At 44.4% G+C, this 14876-nt stretch overlaps 1 protein-coding gene across 5 annotated transcripts in view; it reads left to right on the top strand.

Moving 5' to 3' along the window:
* The window catches only part of LOC139568746 (trinucleotide repeat-containing gene 18 protein-like), a 57615-nt gene continuing 42739 nt past the window's right edge, over window positions 1-14876 (top strand). For 2 of the 5 annotated variants that reach the window (XM_071390814.1, XM_071390822.1), the window contains exons 1-2: window positions 2-156; window positions 1953-2272. In XM_071390814.1, coding sequence (XP_071246915.1) covers window positions 2077-2272 — 196 coding nt within the window. In that variant the 5' untranslated portion in view covers window positions 2-156; window positions 1953-2076. Of the gene's footprint in view, window positions 157-202; window positions 2273-14876 lie in introns of those variants that run through there. The other 3 variants (XM_071390832.1, XM_071390798.1, XM_071390805.1) reach the window with 3 other exon arrangements.

Below are 14876 nucleotides of genomic sequence, written 5' to 3'. Positions count from 1 at the left end.
AGGGGCCTTGTTCCCCCAATGTCCCCCCCCCCCGCTCATTTAGGACGGCCCAGATGGATCAGAGAACAGAACGGCCTGATAACAGTACAGAACCAACGGATCGATTCAGACCAAAATAAGGATTTTTACTGGTTTCTAAACACGTTTCCTTCTCAAGTAAGAGGCTAACTTGTTCTCCGAACTGTCACGCTCGTCGCCTAATATCGCAAAACCTTGTTAAATTTTGTTTTGTTTTTGCTTAAATGTTAATCAGTAAAAAAAGGCGGGGAGGTTAGCGGTGTTTTATCGTTACTTTGAAACGTTGTTGTTGGATCTGTTCGTTGTTTAGATACGGGAGAACAACAGCGGGGTTTTAACTGCTAAAGTTTACTTTCATAATAATGGACCCGAGAAAAGTTTGAAACGTGGCCGCTGGGAGCCTCTCCCTGCGCCGCATGGCCTGCTGCGCCGCACACCCCCACTAACAGGCTGGTGCCTCGGAATAAATGATTATCGCTTCTTTATAGAAATCTAAACCGTCGAAATAATGTGATTTAAAATAAATAAATAATGTTTATCAGATCTGCTGCCTGCCACGACTCAAAAAGCCGCGGTGTGACCAGGCAACTCGATACTCTGCCAGTTTGAAGGTTAAATTCAACATTTAGCCCGTTTTTACTAAAATAACTTATGAAGATATATATTTTTGGTACTTTTAATAAGACTATAGCTTATATTTATTTTTTTAAACACTCAAATTGCGTTTTGTTAACCTGTACCTAAGCAGACCGTATGTAGTCCACAACAAGAAGCAACTGCTAGAAACCTGGAATTAATTACGGACGAGTTGACCATTCAGGCTTTTCTTTCCCAGCACGAAAAGTCCCGTTTTTAAATTTGATGATTTAATGTTTCAGATAGCCCACATAAGAGTCATTCAAGACTACGGTTTAGATAATTATTCTACATTTAAAAACAACGCGAGACTAGCCGAGTCTAATCGCTTGGCTGCATTTGGCATAAACACAAATTAAATGTTATTATCAGGCTGTTTAGTGTGTCGTTTTAAATACACACCAACTAAAACTGATTCGGCAGTAGGCTGCCATCGAAATGTTATATAAATAGTATTTTCTTACATTTTAAACATTTTCCGCCGAGGAGTTGTGTGAACAGCCGTTTGGGTGTGAACGGGGCTGGGGTCAGATCCTCCAGGCAGCATCGGGGATATCTTAACACTAACAGCGGATCAAGAGGCTCCAACACACCGCTAGACTCTTCTGATAAACGAAGCGGTGCTCTTCCGCAACCGTATTTTATTTCTTTTGAACCAGTTTGACATATATATTTGATGCGCCTGTGATATTTACGGTGTATTGGTTTTTATATCGAGCCGTTTGGTCCGTGGAGCTGGCTGGTTCAGGGCTGACGGAACAACTCGGCCATCGAGGCTATTCTAGAAGGAATCCATATTATAGAAGGAGTCCATTTGACGACGACGTGTTTTTGGCTGGACGTTTTTTTTTTGATCATTTGGGATCCTGAGACCTCCAGTCTGTTCCAACTAACCGGTCAGTCCCCTGCTCCGCTATGCGGGAAGAGCGACGGCTTCACCGTCTGCCTGAGAGTCGTGGAAGAAACGCAGCTGGTCAGCTACACCGTTCAATAATCATATTATTATTAGCACACAGTGGCTCATATGAAGGGTCTCTACAACTGCTTAACCTTTATTCACATTTGCGCGTTTATGGAAGATTGTAAATTAAGTTTTTAAAAAAAAGTGTTTTTCCAAACTGCGTCATTGCCCCTCTAATGGACCGAGCTCCGTAGATTCCGGTTAGGCTTTTGGGTAAAAACGACTGAAAATCTCCCCCCCAAAAACCCGTTTGTTTACTAGTCTTATGATCTGACCTCGGCAGAGACAGACGTACGGTGTGATTGTGTGTCAAGCGATTTGCTGGGTGTTTTTATAGGTCAGGATGTCGATGGGCATGGATCCACAGGGAGACCCACAGCCAGCCTAGCCTTCAGCGGCTCTTTGGGAACACAAATCCCGGACACAGTGCTAGCTCCGGACGGCCCCCCCAACACTGGAGAATGGATGGCCGAGATTTCGGCCCCCCTCGGTCTGTCCATGTACCCCCTCCCCTGTTGGCTATGGAGACCCACCGACTCGGAGCTGCTGCAGCCAGGAGGATCCCTCCCTCGCCCGGACACTTGGGCACAGGGCACCCAGCAAACCTTCACGTCGGGAAATTCCTTCCATCTGTCATGAACCTCCATCCACATCACAGTAAGATTATCTATCTATATATCTATCTATCTCTATCTATCTATCGTTCTATCTATCGTTCTATAGTTCTATCTATCGTTCTATAGTTCTATCTATAGTTCTATCTATCGTTCTATAGTTCTATCTATCTACTGGCCTGGTTTTAGCTGTTCTGTTTTACTACTTTATAAAAGACTACGTCTCTATTCTGTCTAAAAGACTACGTCTCTATTCTGGCTAAAAGACTACGTCTCTATTCTGTCTTAATATTAACATATTGTCCTTCTGAAAAGAATAGTTGAATGCACAGTGGCTACAGGAGATATACATAGGCTTTATGTAGGTTAATGTAGTAGTGAAACTTCACAGATATATATATATATATAGGCTTTATGTAGGTTAATGTAGTAGTGAAACTTCACAGATATATATTGGCTTTATGTAGGTTATTGCAGTAGTGAAACTTCACAGATATTTATCGGCTTTATGTATAGACTCTCTCTCTCTCTATATATATATATATATTAGACTTTATGTAGGTTAATGTAGTAATGAAACTTCACAGATATTTATCGGCTTTATGTATATAGACTCTATATATATAGACTTTATGTAGGTTATTGTAGTAGTGAAACTAAACAGATATATATATATATAGACTTTATGTAGGTTAATGTAGTAATGAAACTTCACGGATATTTATCGGCTTTATGTATATAGACTCTATATATATAGACTTTATGTTGGTTATTGTAGTAGTGAAACTAAACAGTTGTGGGAACAAGCATATCAGGTAGGGGACAATGGAGGTGTCAAATCACTCACATTTTACCTGTCACATGCTTGGTAAACAACGGGTGTAGAATAACAGTGAAATGCTGTCTCCTTTTACAGATAAAATAGATATAGTGACATGAGGAATAAATACACAGCGAATAACAATGACTAAAAATAACATGGCTATATACAGGAAGTACCAGGTAATAACGTGGTTATATACAGGGAGTACCGGGTAATAACATGGCTATATACATGAAGTACCAGGTAATAACGTGGTTATATACAGGGAGTACCGGGTAATAACATGGCTATATACATGAAGTACCAGGTAATAACGTGGCTATATACAGGGAGTACCGGGTAATAACATGGCTATATACAGGAAGTACCAGGAAATAACATGGCTATATACAGGGAGTACCAGGTAATAACATGGCTATATACAGGAAGTACCAGGTAATACCATGGCTATATACAGGAAGTACCAGGTAATAACATGGCTATATACAGGAAGTACCAGGTAATAACATGGCTATATACAGGAAGTACCAGGTAATAACATGGCTATATACAGGGAGTACCAGGTAATAACATGGCTATATACAGGAAGTACCAGGAAATAACATGGCTATATACAGGGAGTACCAGGTAATAACATGGCTATATACAGGAAGTACCAGGTAATACCATGGCTATATACAGGAAGTACCAGGTAATAACATGGCTATATACAGGAAGTACCAGGTAATAACATGGCTATATACAGGGAGTACCAGGTAATAACATGGCTATATACAGGGAGTACCAGGTAATAACATGGCTATATACAGGGAGTACCAGGTAATAACATGGCTATATACAGGGAATACCAGGTAATAACGTGGCTATAGACAGGGAGTACCAGGTAATAACGTGGCTATAGACAGGGAGTACCAGGTAATAACATGGCTATATACAGGGAGTACCGGGTAATAACATGGCTATATACAGGGAGTACCGGGTAATAACATGGCTATATACAGGGAGTACCGGGTAATAACATGGCTATATACATGGAGTACCGGGTAATAACATGGCTATAGACAGGGAGTACCAGGTAATAACATGGCTATAGACAGGGAGTACCAGGTAATAACATGGCTATATACAGGGAGTACCAGGTAATAACATGGCTATATACAGGGAGTACCAGGTAATAACATGGCTATATACAGGGAGTACCAGGTAATACATTTCTATATACAGGGAGTACCAGGTAATAGAATGGTTCCTCTCTAGGTTTCTTCCTAGGTTCTGGCCTTTCTAGGGAGTTTTTCTACACCTGCATTGCTTGCTGTTTGCGGGTTTTAGGCCGAGTTTCTGTACAGCACTTTGAGATATCAGCTGATGTAAGAAGGGCTTTATAAATACATTTGATATACAGAGGTTACCGAGTTGATGTGCAGGTGTACGAGGTAATTGAGGTAGCTATGTACATGTAGGTAGGGGTGTAGTGACTAAGCAACAGGATAGTGTGTGTGTGTGTGTGTGTGTGTGTGTGTATGTGTGTCAGTATAAAGTCCCAGCATGCTTCAGTTCAGCTGGTTGCTAGCCAAAGTTGGCTCGGACAACCCAACGAGTGTCCTCTCATATTCCCTTAAAAAGACCTTCACTTGGAAAACAAGAAGGAGAAAACAAGAAAGGCGCAATGGTACTGTTTGTCCATTTTCAGACGCCGTAGCCAGTATGCACTTCCTCAAAAAATAGTATTGAGTTGATCTAAGATGACTCAATAAATCGATGGGACAGATTTGATAAGATGTGAACAGTATTGTCATCCTCTGCTCAACTAGAATCGGCTGTGCAGCTGCCAACGCCTCAATCATGTTGATACGTTTGAGCCGACATCAACCCCAGAATTCATGCCACCGGACGGAGCAAGACAGAAACGCAAAAAAAAACTAAATAATCGACTTCTTCTCCCCTCTGCATTCAAACAGCCCTTTGCAGCTGATTCTGACCGGGCCAAATAAATTACAAGAGTACTAGACATGTTTCTATCTGTGGATATGGGTCTGTTCTCTGAGTACTAGACATGTTTCTATCTGTGGATATGGGTCCGTTCTCTGAGTACTAGGTATGTTTCTATCTGTGGATATGGGTCTGTTCTCTGAGTACTAGACATGTTTCTATCTGTGGATATGGGTCCGTTCTCTGAGTACTAGACATGTTTCTATCTGTGGATATGGGTCCGTTCTCTGAGTACTAGGTATGTTTCTATCTGTGGATATGGGTCTGTTCTCTGAGTACTAGACATGTTTCTATCTGTGGATATGGGTCTGTTCTCTGAGTACTAGACATGTTTCTATCTGTGGATATGGGTCCGTTCTCTGAGTACTAGGTATGTTTCTATCTGTGGATATGGGTCCGTTCTCTGAGTACTAGGTATGTTTCTAGCTGTGGATATGGGTCTGTTCTCTGAGTACTAGGTATGTTTCTATCTGTGGATATGGGTCTGTTCTCTGAGTACTAGACATGTTTCTATCTGTGGATATGGGTCCGTTCTCTGAGTACTAGACATGTTTCTATCTGTGGATATGGGTCCGTTCTCTGTGTACTAGACATGTTTCTAGCTGTGGATATGGGTCCGTTCTCTGAGTACTAGGTATGTTTCTAGCTGTGGATATGGGTCCGTTCTCTGAGTACTAGACATGTTTCTAGCTGTGGATATGGGTCCGTTCTCTGAGTACTAGGCATGTTTCTATCTGTGGATATGGGTCCGTTCTCTGTGTACTAGGTATGTTTCTATCTGTGGATATGGCTCCGTTCTCTGAGTACTAGACATGTTTCTATCTGTGGATATGGGTTCGTTCTCTGAGTACTAGGTATGTTTCTATCTGTGGGTATGGGTCCGTTCTCTGTGTACTAGGTATGTTTCTATCTGTGGGTATGGGTCCGTTCTCTGTGTACTAGACATGTTTCTAGCTGTGGATACGGGTCCGTTCTCTGAGTACTAGACATGTTTCTAGCTGTGGGTATGGGTCCGTTCTCTGAGTACTAGACATGTTTCTATCTGTGGGTATGGGTCCGTTCTCTGTGTACTAGACATGTTTCTATCTGTGGATATGGGTCCGTTCTCTGTGTACTAGACATGTTTCTAGCTGTGGATATGGGTCCGTTCTCTGAGTACTAGGTATGTTTCTAGCTGTGGATATGGGTCCGTTCTCTGAGTACTAGACATGTTTCTATCTGTGGATATGGGTCCGTTCTCTGAGTACTAGGTATGTTTCTATCTGTGGATATGGGTCCGTTCTCTGAGTACTAGGCATGTTTCTATCTGTGGATATGGGTCCGTTCTCTGTGTACTAGACATGTTTCTATCTGTGGATATGGGTCCGTTCTCTGAGTACTAGGTATGTTTCTAGCTGTGGATATGGGTCCGTTCTCTGAGTACTAGACATGTTTCTATCTGTGGATATGGGTCCGTTCTCTGAGTACTAGGTATGTTTCTATCTGTGGATATGGGTCCGTTCTCTGAGTACTAGGCATGTTTCTATCTGTGGATATGGGTCCGTTCTCTGTGTACTAGACATGTTTCTATCTGTGGATATGGGTCCGTTCTCTGAGTACTAGGCATGTTTCTATCTGTGGATATGGGTCCGTTCTCTGTGTACTAGGTATGTTTCTATCTGTGGATATGGGTCCGTTCTCTGAGTACTAGACATGTTTCTAGCTGTGGATATGGGTCCGTTCTCTGAGTACTAGGTATGTTTCTATCTGTGGATACGGGTCCGTTCTCTGAGTACTAGACATGTTTCTATCTGTGGATATTGGTCCGTTCTCTGAGTACTAGACATGTTTCTATCTGTGGATATGGGTCTGTTCTCTGAGTACTAGACATGTTTCTATCTGTGGATATGGGTCCGTTCTCTGAGTACTAGACATGTTTCTATCTGTGGATATGGGTCCGTTCTCTGAGTACTAGACATGTTTCTAGCTGTGGATATGGGTCTGTTCTCTGAGTACTACACATGTTTCTATCTGTGGATATGGGTCCGTTCTCTGAGTACTAGGTATGTTTCTAGCTGTGGATATGGGTCCGTTCTCTGAGTACTAGGTATGTTTCTATCTGTGGATATGGGTCCGTTCTCTGAATACTAGACATGTTTCTAGCTGTGGATATGGGTCTGTTCTCTGAGTACTAGACATGTTTCTATCTGTGGATATGGGTCCGTTCTCTGAGTACTAGACATGTTTCTATCTGTGGATATGGGTCCGTTCTCTGTGTACTAGACATGTTTCTATCTGTGGATATGGGTCCGTTCTCTGAGTACTAGGTATGTTTCTATCTGTGGATATGGGTCCGTTCTCTGAGTACTAGGTATGTTTCTATCTGTGGATATGGGTCCGTTCTCTGAGTACTAGACATGTTTCTAGCTGTGGATATGGGTCCGTTCTCTGAGTACTAGGTATTGTTTCTAGCTGTGGATATGGGTCCGTTCTCTGAGTACTAGGTATTGTTTCTAGCTGTGGATATGGGTCCGTTCTCTGAGTACTAGGCATGTTTCTAGCTGTGGATACGGGTCCGTTCTCTGAGTACTAGGTATGTTTCTAGCTGTGGATACGGGTCCGTTCTCTGAGTACTAGGTATGTTTCTAGCTGTGGATACGGGTCCGTTCTCTGAGTACTAGGTATGTTTCTAGCTGTGGATATGGGTCCGTTCTCTGAGTACTAGGTATGTTTCTATCTGTGGATATGGGTCCGTTCTCTGAGTACTAGGTATGTTTCTATCTGTGGATATGGGTCCGTTCTCTGAGTACTAGGTATGTTTCTAGCTGTGGATATGGGTCCGTTCTCTGTGTACTAGACATGTTTCTATCTGTGGATATGGGTCCGTTCTCTGAGTACTAGGTATGTTTCTATCTGTGGATATGGGTCCGTTCTCTGAGTACTAGACATGTTTCTATCTGTGGATATGGGTCCGTTCTCTGTGTACTAGGTATGTTTCTATCTGTGGATATGGGTCCGTTCTCTGAGTACTAGACATGTTTCTATCTGTGGATATGGGTCCGTTCTAGTGTGGTTTAGAGGAATAGAGGTTTCAGTTTCGGGGGGGAAAGTTCTCAGGGCTGTGTTGCCTTCTCACAGCCATTTCAGCAGACAGTACCTGGGATGGGATGTACCTGTATACCTACCTGTACCCTGCTCCCCCGGAGAGGGATGCACCTTGTGTTGGGCTTACTACAGATGGACTGACCTCCAGGGCTACAGAGAGGTACCTAACAGTGACATCACATGACCCCCGGAGAGGGATGCACCTTGTGTTGGGCTTACTACAGATGGATTGACCTCCAGGGCTACAGAGAGTTACCTAACAGTGACATCACATGACCCCCGGAGAGGGATGCACCTTGTGTTGGGCTTACTACAGATGGATTGACCTCCAGGGCTACAGAGAGATACGCAACAGTGACATCACATGACCCCCGGAGAGGGATGCACCTTGTGTTGGGCTTACTACAGATGGATTGACCTCCAGGGCTACAGAGAGATACCTAACAGTGACATCACATGACCCCCCGGAGAGGGAAATCAGACACCTCCCCTTTATCAGTAGTGTGCATCTTTAAAAAAATAATCTTTGTAAGAAAATATTATAGAACAGGTGTTATGAATAATGACTAAATGATGTATACATTTAACTATAACTATAACTAATTGAATTCTACCCTGTTTTTCTGTATTGATAAATAATGTTAGTTCATAAGAAAGAGGTTATGTAGAATGGGAAGAGAGGGGGTATGTGTGTGCCTAAAGAAAACAAAGTGGATCATTAAACCATGTTTGAACCGACCCGGCTATAACTCTGGGGAGATAAGATAAGACATGGAGAGCCCCCCTCCAGATTACCCATCTGGAGGGGACTGGAACTGTCAGCTGTGTGGTAATAAACTTTGGTGAGACTCCAGGAGAAGAAGGGAGAATCCAAAGTTTAGTGTGTGTGTATGTGCGTAGGTTAAGAGAAGGTGTTAAAGGAACGTTTTTTGTATATACACAGCAGAGCTCTCTAAATAAACATTCCTGACTATCGTAGCTGGGCCTCCACCTGATTCATTTCAACCAGTTTCTTACAAATTCTGGGTTTCAGGCTGAGTAATTAATTCAATTTGGGTATTATGAACAACTGAGAACAAAATTATTGTAACAACAGGCCTGTACAATGTCTGAGCTGTGTTTTACATATTGATTTCACACATTGCACTTCATTTTAGTGTTGTTGATGAGTGTAATCGTATTGTTTTTTTTAATCATGTAAGAAAAACAGTGTTGCCATTCCTGATTGTACTCTCAGCAGGCCGTAGACGAGTCATGATCATATATGGAACCAGGACACACCAACACTTTTGGATTTTCTTAAATAAACTACTAAATGCTACAGTAACTGTTGGTATTTTGTTTTTCCGCTGTACCGAAACCAAACCGTGACCTCGACGGCAATACGTTCCAGGACCGTGACCTGATGAAATGATACATTGTATCAACATAAAGTCTACTCAGACTGGTCTGTGTTCCTGGTTAGAACAGATGAAATGATACATTGTATCAACATAAAGTCTACTCAGACTGGTCTGTGTTCCTTGTTATAACAGATGAAATGATACATTGTATCAATATTGGAGTTTTTATTTATTTATTTAATTTCACCTTTATTTAACCAGGTAGGCTAGTTGAGAACAAGTTCTCATTTGCAACTGCGATCTAGCCAAGATAAAGCAAAGCAGTGTGACACATACAACAACACAGAGTTACACATGGAGTAAACAAAACATACAATCAATAACACAGTAGAACAAAAGAAAACAAAAAGTCTATACACAGTGAGTGCAAATGAGGTGAGATAAGGGAGGTAAGGCAATAAATAGGCCATGGTGGCGATGTAATTACAATATAGTAATTAAACACTGGAATGGTAGATGTGCAGAAGATGAATGTGCAAAGTAGAGATACTGGGGTGCAAAGGAGCAATGTAAGAAATGTAGAAATCTAACAACAGATGACTCATCAGGGTCTGGTTCTGCATCCCTACTCGCTGACGGAAGAATAGATGTTTATGAAGAGGGGAACGGAGAGACGCGAGCGAAGGCTGGTAGTGGTTGTTAGCGGGTTGATTACAGCTGTAACACGTGATGTGCGCATGAAAGTGAAGAGGGAACTTGGGACCTGCGCGTACAAGAGACGAGTGACAGTTGGGTTTAAATTCAACAGGATTTCAACAGCGGGTTTGTTATTGATCGGTAAGGGAGTGTCACAGGAAACGGGTACTACGGTAGTTTGTTATTGATCGGTAAGGGAGTGTCACAGGAAACGGGTACTACGGTAGTTTGTTATTGATCGGTAAGGGAGTGTCACAGGAAACGGGTACTACGGTAGTTTGTTATTGATCGGTAAGGGAGTGTCACAGGAAACGGGTACTACGGTAGTTTGTTATTGATCGGTAAGGGAGTGTCATAGGAAACGGGTACTACGGTAGTTTGTTATTGATCGGTAAGGGACTGTCACAGGAAACGGGTCCTACGGTAGTTTGTTATTGATCGGTAAGGGAGTGTCATAGGAAACGGGTACTACGGTAGTTTGTTATTGATCGGTAAGGGAGTGTCATAGGAAACGGGTACTACGGTAGTTTGTTATTGATCGGTAAGGGAGTGTCACAGGAAACGGGTACTACGGTAGTTTGTTATTGATCGGTAAGGGAGTGTCATAGGAAACGGGTACTACGGTAGTTTGTTATTGATCGGTAAGGGAGTGTCATAGGAAACGGGTACTACGGTAGTTTGTTATTGATCGGTAAGGGAGTGTCACAGGAAACGGGTACTACGGTAGTTTGTTATTGATCGGTAAGGGAGTGTCATAGGAAACGGGTACTACGGTAGTTTGTTATTGATCGGTAAGGGACTGTCATAGGAAACGGGTACTAAGGTATTCTGAAATGTTGGTATCATGATGTTTTGGTATTACCGTGCAATACTACTGTGCATGTGACTAAATTGTACAAATTTATTCTAAATTCAGCGTATTGTTGTTTTGGACTATTTTCAAAGAGAACATTAAACATATTTAACCTTTTTTTGAAATTAAAGTCTTATATCCAGTTTTACTGCAAGATATGAATTGCCACAATGTTTGTTATTCAAATTATGTATTTCATAAAAACTGAAATGTAAGTAAATAGCCCAGATGAACTGAAAGGTTTTGTTTTTCCTGGTTTGAGGGTTTTCACTCTCAAAAACACACTGTTTTAATAGAAGAAGAACGTTGGATTTTCTAAGTCCACAATGATGCTTAAACCGCATCAGGAGACCACTTGAGGTCTGGGGGAAAATCTGAGACATTTAGATTTTCGGGTGAAGTTACCCTTTAATCCAAGTGAGAACCGAGCAAGAGCCTGTTGTTTAGCAGCTAGCAAGAGCCTGTTGTTTAGCAGCTAGCAAGAGGCTGCTGTTTATCAGCTAGCAAGAGGCTGTTGTTTAGCAGCTAGCAAGAGGCTGTTGTTTAGCAGCTAGCAAGAGGCTGTTGTTTAGCAGCTAGCAAGAGGCTGTTCTTTTAGCAGCTAGCAAGAGGCCGTTGTTTAGCAGCTAGCAAGAGGCCGTTGTTTAGCAGCTAGCAAGAGGCCGTTGTTTAGCAGCTAGCAAGAGGCCGTTGTTTAGCAGCTAGCAAGAGGCCGTTGTTTAGCAGCTAGCAAGAGGCCGTTGTTTAGCAGCTAGCAAGAGGCCGTTGTTTAGCAGCTAGCAAGAGGCCGTTGTTTAGCAGCTAGCAAGAGGCCGTTGTTTAGCAGCTAGCAAGAGGCCGTTGTTTAGCAGCTAGCAAGAGGCCGTTGTTTAGCAGCTAGCAAGAGGCCGTTGTTTAGCAGCTAGCAAGAGGCCGCTGTTTAGCAGCTAGCAAGAGGCCGCTGTTTAGCGCCTAGCAAGAGGCCGCTGTTTAGCGCCTAGCAAGAGGCCGCTGTTTAGCGCCTAGCAAGAGGCCGCTGTTTAGCGCCTAGCAAGAGGCCGCTGTTTAGCGCCTAGCAAGAGGCCGCTGTTTAGCGCCTAGCAAGAGGCCGCTGTTTAGCGCCTAGCAAGAGGCCGCTGTTTAGCGCCTAGCAAGAGGCCGCTGTGTAGCGCCTAGCAAGAGGCCGCTGTGTAGCGCCTAGCAAGAGGCCGCTGTGTAGCGCCTAGCAAGAGGCCGCTGTGTAGCGCCTAGCAAGAGGCCGCTGTGTAGCGCCTAGCAAGAGGCCGCTGTGTAGCGCCTAGCAAGAGGCCGCTGTGTAGCGCCTAGCAAGAGGCCGCTGTGTAGCAGCCTAGCAAGAGGCCGCTGTGTAGCAGCTAGCAAGAGGCCGCTGTGTAGCAGCTAGCAAGAGGCCGCTGTGTAGCAGCTAGCAAGAGGCCGCTGTGTAGCAGCTAGCAAGAGGCCGCTGTGTAGCAGCTAGCAAGAGGCCGCTGTGTAGCAGCTAGCAAGAGGCCGCTGTGTAGCAGCTAGCAAGAGGCCGCTGTGTAGCAGCTAGCAAGAGGCCGCTGTGTAGCAGCTAGCAAGAGGCCGCTGTGTAGCAGCTAGCAAGAGGCCGCTGTGTAGCAGCTAGCAAGAGGCCGCTGTGTAGCAGCTAGCAAGAGGCCGCTGTGTAGCAGCTAGCAAGAGGCCGCTGTGTAGCAGCTAGCAAGAGGCCGCTGTGTAGCAGCTAGCAAGAGGCCGTTGTGTAGCAGCTAGCAAGAGGCCGTTGTGTAGCAGCTAGCAAGAGGTTGCTGTGTAGCAGCTAGCAAGAGGTTGATGTGTAGCAGCTAGCAAGAGGTTGTTGTGTAGCAGCTAGCAAGAGGTTGTTGTGTAGCAGCTAGCAAGAGGTTGTTGTGTAGCAGCTAGCAAGAGGTTGTTGTGTAGCAGCTAGCAAGAGGTTGTTGTGTAGCAGCTAGCAAGAGGTTGTTGTGTAGCAGCTAGCAAGAGGCTGTTGTGTAGCAGCTAGCAAGAGGCTGTTGTGTAGCAGCTAGCAAGAGGCTGTTGTGTAGCAGCTAGCAAGAGGCTGTTGTGTAGCAGCTAGCAAGAGGCTGTTGTGTAGCAGCTAGCAAGAGGTTGTTGTGTAGCAGCTAGCAAGAGGTTGTTGTGTAGCAGCTAGCAAGAGGCTGTTGTGTAGCAGCTAGCAAGAGGCTGTTGTGTAGCAGCTAGCAAGAGGCTGTTGTTTAGCAGCTAGCAAGAGGCTGTTGTGTAGCAGCTAGCAAGAGGCTGTGTTTAGCAGCTAGCAAGAGGCTGTGTTTAGCAGCTAGCAAGAGGCTGTTGCGTAGCAGCTAGCAAGAGGTTGTTGTGTAGCAGCTAGCAAGAGGTTGTTGTGTAGCAGCTAGCAAGAGGTTGTTGTGTAGCAGCTAGCAAGAGGTTGTTGTGTAGCAGCTAGCAAGAGGTTGTTGTGTAGCAGCTAGCAAGAGGCTGTTGTGTAGCAGCTAGCAAGAGGCTGTTGTGTAGCAGCTAGCAAGAGGCTGTTGTGTTAGCAGCTAGCAAGAGGCTGTTGTGTAGCAGCTAGCAAGAGGCTGTTGTGTAGCAGCTAGCAAGAGGCTGTTGTGTAGCAGCTAGCAAGAGGCTGTTCGTGTAGCAGCTAGCAAGAGGCTGTTGTGTAGCAGCTAGCAAGAGGCTGTTGTGTAGCAGCTAGCAAGAGGTTGTTGTGTAGCAGCTAGCAAGAGGTTGTTGTGTAGCAGCTAGCAAGAGGTTGTTGTGTAGCAGCTAGCAAGAGGCTGTTGTGTAGCAGCTAGCAAGAGGCTGTTGTGTAGCAGCTAGCAAGAGGCTGTTGTGTAGCAGCTAGCAAGAGGCTGTTGTGTAGCAGCTAGCAAGAGGCTGTTGTGTAGCAGCTAGCAAGAGGCTGTTGTGTAGCAGCTAGCAAGAGGTTGTTGTGTAGCAGCTAGCAAGAGGTTGTTGTGTAGCAGCTAGCAAGAGGCTGTTGTGTAGCAGCTAGCAAGAGGCTGTTGTTTAGCAGCTAGCAAGAGGCTGTTGTTTAGCAGCTAGCAAGAGGCTGTTGTTTAGCAGCTAGCAAGAGGCTGTTGTTTAGCAGCTAGCAAGAGGCTGTTGTTTAGCAGCTAGCAAGAGGCTGTTGTTTAGCAGCTAGCAAGAGGCTGTTGTTTAGCAGCTAGCAAGAGGCTGTTGTTTAGCAGCTAGCAAGAGGCTGTTGTTTAGCAGCTAGCAAGAGGCTGTTCTTTTAGCAGCTAGCAAGAGGCCGTTGTTTAGCAGCTAGCAAGAGGCCGTTGTTTAGCAGCTAGCAAGAGGTTGTTGTGTAGCAGCTAGCAAGAGGTTGTTGTGTAGCAGCTAGCAAGAGGTTGTTGTGTAGCAGCTAGCAAGAGGCTGTTGTGTAGCAGCTAGCAAGAGGCTGTTGTGTAGCAGCTAGCAAGAGGCTGTTGTGTAGCAGCTAGCAAGAGGCTGTTGTGTAGCAGCTAGCAAGAGGCTGTTGTGTAGCAGCTAGCAAGAGGTTGTTGTGTAGCAGCTAGCAAGAGGTTGTTGTGTAGCAGCTAGCAAGAGGCTGTTGTGTAGCAGCTAGCAAGAGGCTGTTGTGTAGCAGCTAGCAAGAGGCTGTTGTTTAGCAGCTAGCAAGAGGCTGTTGTTTAGCAGCTAGCAAGAGGCTGTTGTTTAGCAGCTAGCAAGAGGCTGTTCTTTTAGCAGCTAGCAAGAGGCTGTTGTTTAGCAGCTAGCAAGAGGCTGTTGTTTAGCAGCTAGCAAGAGGCTGTTGTTTAGCAGCTAGCAAGAGGCTGTTGTTTAGCAGCTAGCAAGAGGCTGTTGTTTAGCAGCTAGCAAGAGGCTGTTGTTTAGCAGCTAGCAAGAGGCTGTTGTTTAGCAGCTAGCAAGAGGCTGTTCTTTTAGCAGCTAG

This window comes from Salvelinus alpinus, chromosome 1, assembly GCF_045679555.1.
Source record: "Salvelinus alpinus chromosome 1, SLU_Salpinus.1, whole genome shotgun sequence".
NCBI lineage: Eukaryota > Metazoa > Chordata > Actinopteri > Salmoniformes > Salmonidae > Salvelinus > Salvelinus alpinus.
Note: the sequence above shows the minus strand (reverse complement) of the source record. Positions and strands in the feature narration are given on the sequence as shown.